This window comes from Terrapene carolina, unplaced genomic scaffold (genome assembly GCF_002925995.2).
Source record: "Terrapene carolina triunguis isolate 2854851 unplaced genomic scaffold, T_m_triunguis-2.0 Scaffold85, whole genome shotgun sequence".
NCBI lineage: Eukaryota > Metazoa > Chordata > Testudines > Emydidae > Terrapene > Terrapene triunguis.
This window is the reverse complement of record NW_020664436.1, coordinates 50,815,992-50,831,125: the sequence shown is the minus strand read 5'-3', so window position 1 is coordinate 50,831,125 and position 15,134 is coordinate 50,815,992. Positions and strand designations below refer to the sequence as shown.

The 15,134-nt window shown below is 40.7% G+C and overlaps 1 protein-coding gene across 1 annotated transcript in view; it reads right to left on the bottom strand.

Moving 5' to 3' along the window:
* Positions 1 to 843: 843 nt before the first annotated feature.
* AHI1 (Abelson helper integration site 1) overlaps positions 844 to 15,134 on the bottom strand; it is a 181,362-nt gene continuing 167,071 nt past the window's right edge. The window contains exons 22-23 of the mRNA XM_026649540.2: positions 9,304 to 9,383; positions 844 to 2,174 (exon numbers count right to left, since the gene is read on the bottom strand). Coding sequence (XP_026505325.1) covers positions 1,961 to 2,174; positions 9,304 to 9,383 — 294 coding nt within the window. The 3' untranslated portion in view covers positions 844 to 1,960. The remainder of the gene's footprint in view (positions 2,175 to 9,303; positions 9,384 to 15,134) is intronic.

Here is a 15,134-nt window from a genome sequence, read left to right as displayed (position 1 = left end):
AATTGGAGCCCTAGTTCGCAAGCATGAAAGGAGGCACTGTGCCTTTGATTAGAACTACCATTTCTCTCTGGTGTGTATCTGAAGTGTTATTTTTATCTTCAGCATCCACAATGCCAAATTAACATTTTACTAGGCTTTCCAAAGGAGCACCCAGCTCTTGGCTACGGCTCCACTCACCCTGACGTGTAGCCTGATGTCATGCTTTGCCCTTATCTTTAACTGTGACCGATGATATTTTAAAGTCATAAGATGCTGACGTTTTCCTTTCATAAACATTAAATCCCACACACCTCACTGAAGTAGCAGCTGGGCTGTATTTCAACAGCAGCTAGACAAGAAGCCAGGCTCAAATATTAAGCAGTTTCACTACACAGGAATAATATGCTTTTATAATATATGGCTAGGGAAACATACACACAGGAGTTCATTATCACCCCAGTGCACACATGTAACTCCAGTTTAGGAGAATATGGGATTTGCATACACACACACGCATTGGGCAAACAGAGCCCTTAACAATGCCCCTGAATAAAAGATTTTTTCCTGGGGAGTTTTACCCAACAGAAACATGTTTACATATTTTTATGCCTTCAAAACATGTGCAGGGATGATACTAGAATATATGGCAACTAGTCCTTTGCATCTGGGTGCATTTCACACATCAGTGCCCAACATGGTTATTCTCACTTCTTTTTTTAATGGAATCAAGTGCCTTGTCTACTAAATAAGGGTTTTCTAATTTTATGTTATTTATTGCTTCAGAGGGGGAGGGGGAAGATTTTCCTAGCAGAGTAAAAATAAACTGGACGCCATCAGTCAGAAAAAAATACCAGCATTAACTGATGGAAAGTATTTCATTTAATGTCGAATGTAAAATGATAGTATTGTAAGAAGTTATTGAAATAATTAATAATGGTTCACAACATAGTGCTATTAATTTAAAACAGAGATAAACTAAACATATAAAGGAAATAAATACTACACACAGCATAAAATAAACTACCCATTTTGATATGAAACATTTCTTCAAAATAAAGTAAAATATATTTGGCAATGCTGCTCTGAGTGCAGCAAAAACTGAGTTTTACAAAGTTTTAGTGCACATTTATATATTTATAAAAAGCCTTCATTTTAAAAATCAATGTACCAAAAAGATGAATTTTCCAATCCATACTCATGTTGGTGAGCTTTATCTACAAGTAGTTCCACTGAAGTCAATTTACTTGCATAAGTAGGTGTTCACCAATATAAACAAGGATTGCAAAATCTAGTCCAAAGTGAATACTCAACAACAGGAAGACAGAAAAAGTGTATGTTTTCATGTAGACCTGTGTAAAATTCTTTCAGAGTGCTCACATGCTAAATACAGAATACGGTCTGTCTTTTTACGTGCAAGAAAATCAAAATTGCTAACACGAAACCTTCTATCTTGGTCAAGCTTGTTTCATTTTAGGTCACAGAGTACTAACAACTTTGGACTTCACTCTACCACCTTTACTCATGCTCAAAAATGGCTTGGATCCAACGCCCATTGAAGTCAATGGGAATCTTTCCAACAGTAAAATTCTAGTCAGCATGAGAAAGGTAGCAGAATCGGGACTTAGATTATTTCAGAATGCATCTGTAAATGCTGCTCTTGGGAAATATGAAAGTCAAACTTCAGGCTTGAACTGTCCAGGAGCCCAATCCTGTGAAGTGCTGGATACTCAAGTTTCGTTAATCTCAGTAAGAGCTGGAGGTGCCAGGTTCCTTGCAGAATTAGGTTCCATACCACATGGCATGTCTTGAAAGGAGTATGGGGGAATTTTGTGTTTGTCTATGTTTAATGTTTTGGTTTTCAATGTTTTTTTATCCTGAAAGTGAGATTATCATTTCAGCATAAATCCCATTCAAATCCATTTTTTTGAATATAATATTCTGAATGCAACACCTATATCCGGAGTTAAATGATGACTACACTTCAACTGTCGGGCTCAAAGGCAACATTTGTCTTTCCACTTGCACTTGAGTTTTTCACTGCTCTTTTCTTCTTCTTCAGTTCTAACCCATGTGTTCTAGGTTTGTTTTCAACACTGTTAGTGGTACTTGATGATACAGGCGTGTCAAGAGCCATTAAATTTGGCGGATTTTCCATTGTTTCATTCTTCAGTATCCTTTTCTTCTTCTTTGTAACTCTATTGGGGAGGGGGAGAGAAGGAGGATAAGAAACATACAGAATTAGCTAAAGTTTAGAGCTATTTCCACCCACAGCTGACATGCTAAAACAATTGTCTGCCTTTTCCCCCTGGGTATAGTGGTGAAACAGCTGTAAGTACTACTGTGCTACTGCAGAACCAAAACAGACAAAAGCACTAGATCCAAGTATGGTGGTCTCTATTCCAAATCCACTGGTTTGCTTTGCAACATATGTTCTAACAGTCCTGTTTGATGACAGCTGCCTATGATTTTTAAAACTAACTAGAGCCTTGAGTAATCAATAAGTTTAATTATTTAAAAATGTCAAATTACCAACCCTCTGGCCTCCTCCAAAGAGCCATTACAGAATATTTTTCATCCTCCAACTTTGATTTCCACAATATTCCAGTCAAAGAGAGATTCCTGGTTTATTTATTCATTCACCTACTCTAGGAAAATCATGCAAAGTGGAGTAACTCATTTGATCATTGAAGTATCTGAACTAGGATGAATTTACAGAAATGCAAGCTGCTTTCATTTCCACTAATGGACTGGGCACTTCACATAAGCACCAAACACACCATGAATCAAGTCCATTTCCTTATATACCCTCCCCAACTGCTGCCACCCAATTATGGGTTGTGATGGCCATCTGCAGACCCCCAAATAGAGCAGGAATTTGAGTGCATTATAGTGCTGCAACCCTCATCAAGGCAAAGTCATGGACCCTCTGTTCTGGGCAGAAGTTGATGTAACCTTACTTAAATAATGACTTAGTTTAGACTGTAAGCTCTTTGGATCAGGGACCATCTCTTTGATCTGTGTTTGCATAGTGCTCAGCACTATGGGGTCTGGGTCCATGACCAGGACTCCAAGTGCTACCACAGTACACATGAATAAATAATAAGCATGGATGACTGAAGTCCAAAGTACATAAAGAACTTCATGGAGCTGCCCTGGAAATTGCAAGGCAGAACAATAGTTGATGTTGGAGATACTGCTCTAGTGCAATAAGTTTTCATATGTAAGCCCTTCAAATGGTAGTCTTGCTGAAGAAATGAAGGTTATTCTCCTGTAAACAGAGCTCTTTTGAGATGAACTGTGCACATCCACCCCCCCGGGATGTGCTGGCAGTGCAGCTCCGAGCACAGGCGCTGACTTTTGTTTTTGCCAGTGGGTGCTTTCCACCTTCACTGTGCGCCATGTATATACTCATGCCACCTACTGGTGGCTTGTGGGTGCTGAGAACTCCCCCCCCCCTTTTTTTTTTTTGTGGGTGCTTGAGCCCCAGAGCACCCACAGAGTTGGTGCCTATGGCTCTGAGCACGAAATGTTCGACAGCAGTGCCTGCTGGAGCACCCTCACCCTCACTGATCCTGAACATTCTGGGCGGGAGGCTATAAAAAAAGGGGCAAGGCACTCTGGCCACCACAACTCTTTCCACCACCTCCTCCTCAGGTCCAAGATTACATTAGGACTTTGGGGAAAATAGGAAGGTAGGCAGGGACTGTGAACGTGCAGGGCCCATCTTTAAGATCTCCAGTTCCAGGTGAGTGACCTTCATTTTTTCCTCTTCTTCTAGTGGCCTGTGTACATCCCCACTCATGGAATAATTTGATATGCAGTTCTGACATGTGAGGAAGGTGGGACGTGGTGTCCTAATTAAATAATGACTGAAGTACCATTGTACCAAAGTGAGCATCTGAATGGGAGGCTAGGTCTATTGCATAATGTGTTGTAAATGTATATAGCATTTCATGTAGCATATCTTCACACTCCTGCAATTGAGAGGTGAAGTTGAAGCCATTGTGACCAACAGTTCATGAAACTGAATGACATCTTCTGATGGGGAAGATGCTGAAGCAACTTCTACATTATCATCAGGAAAGGTCCCATCAGCAGGCTCTAGATGTGTGTCCTGGAATTCCATGGGTCCCATTGGTTCTTCCTCTGAAAGGGTTTCTGGGACTACTGATGGGAAGTGGTCCTGATAGCCCAGTGATGCAGATTGATATGGGAGCAGCAGATTCAATGTATGAAGCTTCCCCTGACCTCTAGGAGGGGACTGATCCCTGTAAGGACAAGTGTGTTCACTATCCCCATAACACCTAGGTGAGGACCAGTAAGTTCATCTGACACAAGGAGGGAATTGTCAGTCCTGCCAATATTTTGCTTCAGGTTCCCTATCATAGTACCTACTGGGGTAAGAGCATGGTCTATATATATGTGAACTGTGTAGAGCATCTATGTAGCATTTGCCCTGATACGCTTTCTTGTGAACAGAAATGGTAATTTAACTTATCTGTCACAATCTAATTCAATGTTAGATTGAGGATCTGATCTCTGTTGATGGCACCAAGGAGTCAGAACCAAGATCCAGAACTGATATGGTTGTTGCATTAGGGGCATGACACTTCTATAGGCATTTGCACTGTGCCATGGCCTTAACCTTTGGCCCAGGGTGTTTTCATAACTGACCTAAGGATCCAAGAGGGATTGGGAATGGTGCTCCGCCCTCCTAACAGGTGCCATATCTCACACCATAATCTTATCTGGAACAGAGGTACTGGATGTGAAGGGGTGCTCCCACTAGGACTGACTCTGCTAACACATATGGGGTTCCATTTGTGTCTTGAACTGGGATCTGATGGCTTAGGATCCTTTGACAGTACCTTCAGCAGCATCTTGAGCTTTTTATTGCCTGAAGGGGTAGGGGCTGACATGGGCCTCTCTGCACTCACAGAGGTGGGTAGGGTTTGGCTGCTAGCGCCTCCAGAAGTACTAAAGCTTGGTGCTGGCTCTGACACTCTTTGTGAGCTCTTGGGATGAAGGTGCTGCAGACTGTGTACCATGCAGGAGAGCATTCCTTCCCCCAAGCAAGCCAGACACCTGGTATGGGCATTCAAAGTGGGAATACAGCACAACAAGAGGCACAACTCTTAAATCCTGGTCTCTTCCTCTTCAGATCTGCCACAGACACCTGAACTGAGGTGTTGGAACTAATAAAAACTAAAAAAAGAAATACTTTTAAGAAAGAAAACAAATAGGATTAATATTAGAAATTTTAGCTTAACTAAAAAAATCTATCTAGGGCACTGAGTCCTCAAAGAGGATGGATCAATCTGGAGAGGTTCTTGGTCTTTCTGCTGCTGTGTTTGGAAGGAACTGAGGTGGCTGGAATGCCATGACTCCTTTTTATAGCCTCCCGCTCAGAATATTCAGGAACAGTGAAGGCAGGGAGGAGGAGGCATGAGAGCGCTCTGGAGGAAACTGTTCTGAAATGTTCCACCTCAGGAGCTGCACTCCAGCACATCCCATGAGTGGGAACATGCAGGGGCTAGTCGAAGAACAATAGGAAATGAATGAACAACATTATCCTTCCGTGCTGTCTCAATAAGGTAGGCACTGCTGTCTTAAGAGATCATGAATCTTGGCATCCAGTCCAGATAATGTATTTTCAAGGACTCTGACCCACAGATCAATCTCCTGAATCCTGCCTGTGTTTTTATCTCTTATGACTGAACTCTTGTCTACGACGGGAATTTTTGTGTGGAATAACTTCTCAATCTCTTTCTTTGCAGCTATATTTACATGCACTACTGGCTGCTTTCCTGTTTCTTTCAAGATGGCACAGGAGCTCGAGAAGAATGTTGTTTTAGGCTCAAAAGCAGCTCTCTCCATGATGTTAGAAAAGGCAAAACATAAGGAAGAAAACTAAAGGTTTAAAAAACCCTAATGTGTCCCTGAGAAAGGAGCATTGTACAAAACTTGCCTGCCCATCTTTTGATTTAATCCCCTTCCCTTCTAAATTAGTTCCTTCCTGTCAAGGTGCAGCAGCAGATTTTGAGCTGGAGTATCTCTCCCTCTCCTATTATCAGGTTCAAATGGCCTCAGCATCCTCAAAGCCTGAGAACTAACCTTCTCTGCAGCACTGCTGCCTGCCCAAACAGGACAGTAATGACATAGAATCACAGAACTGGAAGTGACCTTGGAAGGTCATTTAGTCCAGTCCCCTGCACTCAAGGCAGGACTAAGTATTATCTAGACCATCCCTGACAGGTGTTTGGTCCAACCTCCTCTTAAAAATCCCCAATGATGGAGATTCCACAACCTTCCTAGGCAATTTATTCCAGTGCTTAACCACACTGACAGTTAGGAAATTTTTCCTAATGTCCAACCTAAACCGCCCTTGCTGCAATTTAAGCCCATTACTTCTTGTCCTATCCTCAGAGGTTAAGAATAACAATTTTTCTCCCTCCTCCTTGTAACAACCTTTTATGTATTTGAAAACTGTTATGTCCCCTCTCAGTCTTCTCTTCTCCAGACTAAACAAACCCAATTTTTTCAATCTTCCCTCATAGGTCATGTTTTCTAGACCTTTAAGCATTTTTGTTGCTCTTCTCTGGACTTTCTCCAGTTTGTCCACATCTTTCCTGAAATGTGGTGCCCAAAACTGGACACAATACTCCAGTTGAGGCCCAATCAGCACAGAGTAGAGTGGAAGAATTACTTCTCGTGTCTTGCTTACAATACTTCTGCTAATACATCCCAGAATGACGTTTGCTTTTTTTGGAACAGCGTTACACTGTTGACTCATAATTGGCTTGTGATCCACTATGACCCCCAGATCCCTTTCTGCAGTACTCCTTCCTAGGCAGTCATTTTCCATTTTGTATGTGCGCAATTGATTGTTCCTTCCTAAGTGGTGTACTCTGCATTTGTCCTTATTGAATTTCATCCTATTTACTTCAGACAATTTCTCCAGTTTGTCCAGATCATTTTGAATTTTAATCCCATCCTCCAAAGCACTTGCAACCCTTCTCAGCGTGGTATCATTGGCAAACTTTATAAGTGTACTCTCTATGTCATTATCTAAATCATTGATGAAGATATTGAACAGAACCGGACCTAGAACCAATCCCTGCAGGACCCCACTTGTTATGCCTTTCCAGCATGACTGTGAACCACTGATAACTACTCAAGCTGCAGTCACACCTCTGATTGTCATGTGGAATTACCCTAAGTGTACATCTATACTGCAGCTGAAAGTGGTAATTCTGGGAACGATTTTCCAACCAGTTATGCAACCACCTTATAGTAGCGCCATCTAGGTTGTATTTCCCTAGTTTGTTTATGAGGTCATGCGAGACAGTATCAAAAGCCTTACTAAAGTCAAGATATACCCGCTATCCACAAGGCTTGTTACTCTGTCAAAGAAAGCTATCAGGTTGATTTGACACAACTTGTTCTTGACAAATCCATGCTGACTGTTATTTATCACCTTTTTATCTTCTAGGTGTTTGCAAATTGATTTTTTAATTATTTGCTCCATTATCTTTCCGGGTACAGAAGTTAAGCTGACTGGTCTGTATTTCCCCAGGTTGTCCTTATTTCCCTTTTTATAGATGGGCACTATATTTGCCCTTTTCCAGTCTTCTGGAATGTCTCCCGTCTTCCATGCCTTTTCAAAGATAATTGCTAATGGCTCAGATAGCTCCTCAGTCAGTTCCTTGAGTATTCTAGGATGCATTTCATCAGGCTCTGGTGATTTGAAGACATCTAACTTGTCTAAGTAATTTTTGACTTGTTCTTTCCCTGTTTGAGATTCTGATTCTACCTTATTTTCACTGGCATTCACTATGTTAGACATCCAATCACCACCAACATTCTTGGTGAAAACAGAAACAAAGAAGTCATTAAGCACCTTTGCCATTTCCACATTTTCTGTTATTGTCTTTCCCCCCTCTTGAGTAGCATGTCCTTCAGTCCCTCTCATGTTTGGAGTGGCATCTCTGTGACACTCCTACTCCCTGCTGCGCAGGAAGAGGGACTGCTAGAATTTAAATTCCGATGACTCAGGCATCCAACATCTTTCTGAATTGCAGTTGAAAGGTTTCTTAAGCTCTTTATTTCCCTCATATGATCCAGCATCTGAACCAGATTGCTAATGTGACCTACTCCCATGACGTGTTTATTTCTCATTTAAATGAACATTTTATACCTAGTAATGCCCCCCAAACCCTGAATTAGATCATATTCTTTGTGAATTCCATATTTTATAAATCCCTGCTCCTACACTACTTTGAAGACGCTAAAAAAAAAAAATCACCTTTACTGAAGTTTTAACTATACAGTCCTGTCATCCTGTGGTCCGAGTCCTGTTTTTAAAAAATTGTATCAAGTTTGTGTGTACTCCTACTAAATCATGCATTTTCTTCTTGAACACAATCCTGTTAATACAATTATGCTCAAAATGCAACCTCATATTGTGTCACGGTGCAGTTTTACAGACCCCTTTCTTATGGCACATGAGCGTTAAGCAAACTTTCCCTTCACCATTTATTTCTGAATCTAGACACAAAGACAGAACCCTAGCAATGAGGGTTTTGAGACATGGTTAAAATTAGAGATATAAAACCATCTCTAACACTCAAGGATAGGTTATTATATGATCAGCTCTTTAATGACAAGGAATGTAAGTATTTTCTAGGTATTCTTCAAAAATAAATGAATGCAAATACTTCAAATAATGGTTAGGATAACATGAAGATGACATGGAAAAACAAGTATTTAAGCATCCATATGGAAGATCTTGTGCAAAATGTTTAGATCTTATTTATTTCAAAGTTTCACACATTGTATAGCTACATATATATGTGTACACACACACACACACACTTAAAATACAAATGTAATAATGAAAGATGCTGGCTGGCTTGTCTTCCTTACATGTGACAAACTCATTCAATTTACATTAATTAATTCTTAGAAGGTGCAAAAAGTAGTTGGCAGCTCATAACAATATGGGTTAATCAAAAGAGCTGAGGGATGTTTCATGGCAATCCTGCACCTCTGGATTACAGCTCAATTCCCTTACACTATATTCCTTACAGTAGCTCTGTAACATACCTATGCAAAAAAGTACAACAAACCATTATTTCCTTTTCACTTTATTTTTCTTAAACACTTCTCTAGACCAATTATCCTAAATTTAACTTATTTTTTTGCTGTCTCGCTTAAAAGAACAAAACAACCTCCCCCTCGCCCTCCCCCCAGACAATATCTCAGTTTCCTAAGAGCAGTTGTAGAAGTAACACTGCAAATTGCTTTGAATGATTTGTTGCTTACTGTGTCACAGGTGAGTCTATATCTGTGTCATGCTCTGAGATAAATTTCAGGTCCCCTGACTTGGTGATGACTGCTGACATCTGCAAAAGAAAACAAGCAGGAAGGTAGAAAGAAGAAAGACAATGGGGCTAACACATGTACATTGAAAAGCCACCAGCTTCCTGAATAAGGAGAGAATATACCCAGTCTGAAAAAAGAATGTCTATCAGCCATGAAGTGTTCACTCCTATGTGGTTAAAAACAAGGAAACAGCCCCCTGCTTTAACAACTCCTTGCAAACAAAGACAGTTTTCAGGTGTGTGGCAAAAACAACGGGTTATGATTCTTTGCTTGAATGAATCTTAAAATGCACATAGTCTGTAAGGGATTAAATTTATTTCAGATATTGAATTAGTAACTAAAGAATACTGAGGAGTCATCCCATCACACCCTTAACTAGTGAAAAAGCTGCCTGCTTCACTTCATAGGGGTTTTGCTAACCTAGCCTTGCAGATTTTGTTCAAAGAGGTTCAAATCTCTTCAGGTTTGTCTAGAGGTTAGGGTTCGGACAGACTCAAAACTCAAAGTGAATTCATGCAAAATTCTCTAGTTTTCTATGAAACCAGTGAGTGTCAGCCCAGTTTGCACTTCACATCCATAAACCTCCTCTACTCTAATAGGACTGGGACACTCCTTTACCACAAGAACTCCTCTTAGGCTCAATGTGGCTTGCAACTTCCTCCACCCAAGGTCTGAAATCTTCCACGGCAGAGGACTCTACTGCCTGCTCTTCCTCCTGGAGTCTTCACAGGCCTCTAGCAGTCATTCTTTACTGTTGAATTTTCATGAAGGAGAGAAGAGGGCACAACCAGAAAGCCTGCTGTTTCACTCTCTCTCCCCAAATCTTACTCAGAAAAGCTGTCCTGGTATGCAACACATACATCTCACCATGCAGCACTTACTCCCACAACTGAAGTACTGACCTTTAGGCTAAGCCTATACCACAGCTCAGGCAGATGTACACACGCTAGTTCTGATCAAGCTCGTGTGCGAAAAACAGCAGCATGGTCATGGTAGCATGGGCAGCAGCTTAGGCTAGCCACCTGAGTATGTACCGAGGATTTCAGATGGTACTTGAGCAGCTAGTTCGAGCCACTGCAGCCACACTGCTATTTTTAGCATGCTAGCTCAAACAGAGCTAGCACATGTACATCCACTGAGCTCTGAACTACCACTTCCAGCTGCAGTATAGATGTACACTTAGAGTAATTCCACATGACAATCAGAGGTGTGACTGCAGCTTGAGTAGGAATACTCTCACTAGCTTGAATCTAGCAGTGACGATGCACTGGCATGAACCCTGGCACAGGCTAGCAACGTGAGTACATACCCAGGGTTCCAGGCGGGGTTGTACACAGTGAAGCTAGTGTGGGTATGTTTACCGCAGCTGCAATTGCACCTCTGTTTGCAGTTAGACACATTTAGGCCTAAGAAGCTCCACAGTGCCTTACATGGTTAGCTAAAAAAACCATGCAAAGGAGTTTGGGGCATCTCTTATTCCACGCGTAACACCACAATGGTGGCAACAGGAAGCTTTCTTGTCTCTCTGCTGCAGGTTGACAGGGCTCTGCACCCTAGAAAAATCTTTCTGGGATGAGATGGGTGTGCAGAAAAACAACAGGAGAATCTCTGAAAATTGGATAGTGCTCTCCATGGAGATTTTCAAACACTGGAGCCTGAAGGAGGGCGAGGGGTTAAGTTGAAAACATGATATTTTCTAAAGCTAAGAAGTTTTTCCAGGTAGATTATGAGAAGCGTGGACTTAAAGTGAACTCATCCAATAAAACCTGGACCAAGCTTATGATTTTTTAACAAAACTAAGTTACGTTTTGAGTTCAAAATGAAACTAAGTAAAACCCATTCCATTGGGTTTTATTGGGGCATTTCAAACAACTCTAGTTCTTAAATTCACCCCACCACACCCCGTGATTTACACTAGAGATGGACCTACCCAGCAACTCTTATCTGCTCGTAAATCACACATTTCACTCTCAACCCTCATCTCTCCAGAAAATAGCCAGGTGCCATTTTCTCTGACATTACTCTCTTTGAAATCCTCTCTCTAGAACCACCAATAGTATTGAGAGGGAAAATGCCTTTCAGATCCTCCTGAGTGGCTGACACAGTGATGTAACTATTGGAAACAGCACTCTCAAAGTCAGCAAGCACCTTCTGGGAGAGATGTCAAGAAAGAAACGACAACTTCTGATAGCCTGCCACTTGGTGATTAACATTTGTATGGGCTAATAGGTATATCATGGCCATGCCATCTCTAATTTAAACAAATAAGAGAAAACAAATATTGCCTTCAAGGCAATATGATCTTATTATAAAGTACAACTTAGGCTAGCTTCACTATTATAAAATGAAATAATAATAATAACGCTTTACTCTTCAATAATTTCATAGCATTTAAGGCAAGAGGAGAACATTATATCACCAAGTCTGACCTATTGTATATCACAGGCCCTTAAATGTCATCCTGTAGTGAGCCCAATTACTAATGTTCGGCTAAAGCATATCTTCTAGAAAAGGGATTCAGTCTTGATTTGAAGACATTAAGAAATGGAGAATCCACCTTCCCTTGGTAATTTGTTCCAATGGTTAATCACTTTCAGTACTAAAAATCTGTACCTTATTTCTCATTTGAATTTGTCTGGCTTCTGCTCACCATTGGCTCTTGTTATGCCTTTCTCTACTAGATTGAAGAGTCCTTTTGTAGTTAATATTTTCTCCCCCTATAGGTACTTATTCAATGTAGCCAAGTAACTTCTCAATCTTCTTTCTGATAAGCTAAGCAGATTGAGCTCCTTTAAGTCTCTCACTGTGGGGCATTTTCTCCAGCCCTTGAATCATCTTTGTGTCTTTTTTCTGCACCCTTGCCAATTTTTCAAAATCCTTTTAAAATGTGGATACGAGAGCTGGATACAATAGTCTAGTATCAGTCTCATTAGTGCCATATACAGGGTTAAAATCACCTCCCTACTCCTACTCTCTTGCTTATACATTCAAGGATCACACTAGCCCTTTTTGCCACAGCATCACACTGGAAACTATGTCGAGTTGTTTGTCTTTTATGACTCCTAGATCCTGTTCAGGGTCACTGTTTTCCAAGATACAGTTCCCCACTCTATAGATCTGGCCTGCATTCCTTGTTCCTAGATGTATAACTGCATTTGGCTGCATTAAAATACATTTTGTTTGACTGGGTCCAGTTTACCAAGTGATCCAGATAACTCTATGACTGTGCTGTCCTCACCATTATTTACCACTCTGCCAGTCTGTGTCATCCACAAGTTTTATCAGCAGGGATAATAAAGCTTTCCATCAATGATCTTAAAGTCCTACACAGACATTAATGAATTAAGCCTCACAACTCCCCAGTGCAAGTATTATCATCCATATTCCGAAGCTGGGGCAACTGAGGCATGAATGTTAAATGACCGGCCTCACGGTAAGTCTGTGGCAGATCTCCTGGGTCCCAGTCCTGGACTTTAATCAAACTACTAGATCATGCTTCCTATAACATTAATTAAAGCAAAGTAAACAAAGTAAACAAACAGACGTGTAAGCTCCTACTTCTACGGCTTGATTCTGCTCCCTCCATGTCAATGAGACTTTTACTACCGACTTAAATGGGAGCAGTATCAAGCCTCTAATGGCCAAGGAATTAATGTATGCACGCTGCTAACAAGAGCCATGTTCAGACATGAGCCATCATCACACATGACCTGTGAAGAGGATCTAACAGTTTCCTTGGCCAGTGGAGACAGGATCACAGCGTTAGAAAATACCATACCCAGCCAGTGTATGAATGTGTAAGAATACTGCTTATGACAGAAAAAAACCTCTCTGTGTTAAATTCACACATAAATCTACATTAACATAATATAAAATTTGGGACTGTACACAAAAGAAGGAAACATACTGTCACTGTCTGATAACGATATACAATGGAGTGCAACCATGAGTGATTACTACATTTTTCAATGTTCACACCTTCCTGATTTTTATTTTTTCCTTTTTACACTCTCTTTTCTTATAGTCAGAACTGGGCCAGGTCATTCTCTTGGAGTTTCTCACATGAAAGTAGTTAAGGCTTTTCATCTTCCATATTTTCAAAAAAGGAAAAGAAGACAACAATCTTTAATACCGGAATCTCTCTCCTAACTCTGTTAATACTGCAATCAAACATCTCGCTTTACAAGACAGGAGAACCTGACTAAACTGCACTGCAGCAAAATGCGAACCTAGTCCAAAAACTGAATGTTGAGTTTTTCAGAATGAAACAGCCAAGTGAGATTCTGCCAGAGTCACGACTGGTGTGGGTAACATCTAGTTCTCCATGAGACATGGGGCAAGACCCCCATCACCTCTGGTCGCTCCCTGAAATACATTATAAATATATATTAATTCTAATTAGCCCTCAATGCTGATGTCTCTTCCCCAAACTCAAAACTCTCTAGTATAAAACTTCACCGATCTACAGTGGGCCTTTCCCCTGAGTGTTGATCAGTGACGTTCTATCATACTTCTGTCTGATACAGTATTCTTCATATTTTTAAAAATCACATTTTTGTTAAACTTAAAAACGGAGTAATCTGGAAGCGAGTGGTCTTCCTGTTGTTCCTGGGGAATTAAAAGGGTTCTGTGCTGGTGAGGACTAGCTGATGATACAAAGAAAACAGATAAATCTCGTGATAGTAAAGATTATAATGGGATATGCAAATGCACTCAGATACTCCCACTTGCCAGTGGAGTGATCCTGAATTTGTTTAGTGTTTACAGAATCACAGAAATTCTAAATGGAGTGTAACACTAGAGCAGTTCCTATTTTAGAAAGGAAGTTATTGGCCATGCAGAGGAAGCACATAATGAAAACTTGTCTAAGGAATAAGCTGTTTTTTATTCTCCTTATAGAAACAAGGGGGAAAGCATCAATAATCAATTAAAGCCTATTCCTTATCACAGACAATTCCAATAAGATACTTTTAAGTTTTCTTCCAGAAATAATAGTGAACGGTATTAAAGTTGTAAAGTCAAGTACTCAAGGGTTAGGAAATGCTAGAATGAAGCCTTAATTCCACCCCTTGTGCAAATGCATTCGGGTAGTTTTTCATTACATGCTCACGTACCATTTTTTCCAACAGAACTCCTGCCTCATTCAGTGCACAGGCTGGGCAGTGCTCACTTAATAAGCAGCTATTCAACATTTTGTTTTATCCTCATTGTTCAATATGTGGCCTTGGGCCTTATTTACTGCATATTATTCAAAGCCTGCTATGAAGTCAGAACGATTAATTTCCTCATTGGCTTTTCTATGGTTGTCATCACTATAGGATCCAAGTGCTTCATAAACACTAATTTATTCATCTTCACCAAACCCCTTGAGGTGAGATGGTGGTGTCCCCATTTTACAGATGGGCGCTGGGGCACAGGGAGATTAACGTATCAAAAGTATCCACTAATTTTGGGTGCCCAATTTGAAATGTCTATGACCTAATTTTTCAGAGACCTTACTGTTATATGGCACTTTATATATTCAAGCACAGCTCCCATTGACTTCAGTTGCAGTTGTGAGTGCTCAGCATTTCTGCAAATCAGACCCTCGAGCCTCAAGTCAGGCACCCAGAAAATGAGGAACATACATTGAGTGACCACCCGTTGGAAAGTTTGGTTTAAGTGTCTTGCTTAGCATCACAAAGGGACTCTGGCAGAGGCAGGGATAGAATCCAGTTCTTCCAGGGCAGCATTCAACTGCCTTAAGCATGAGACCATCTTTCTTCTTCCTG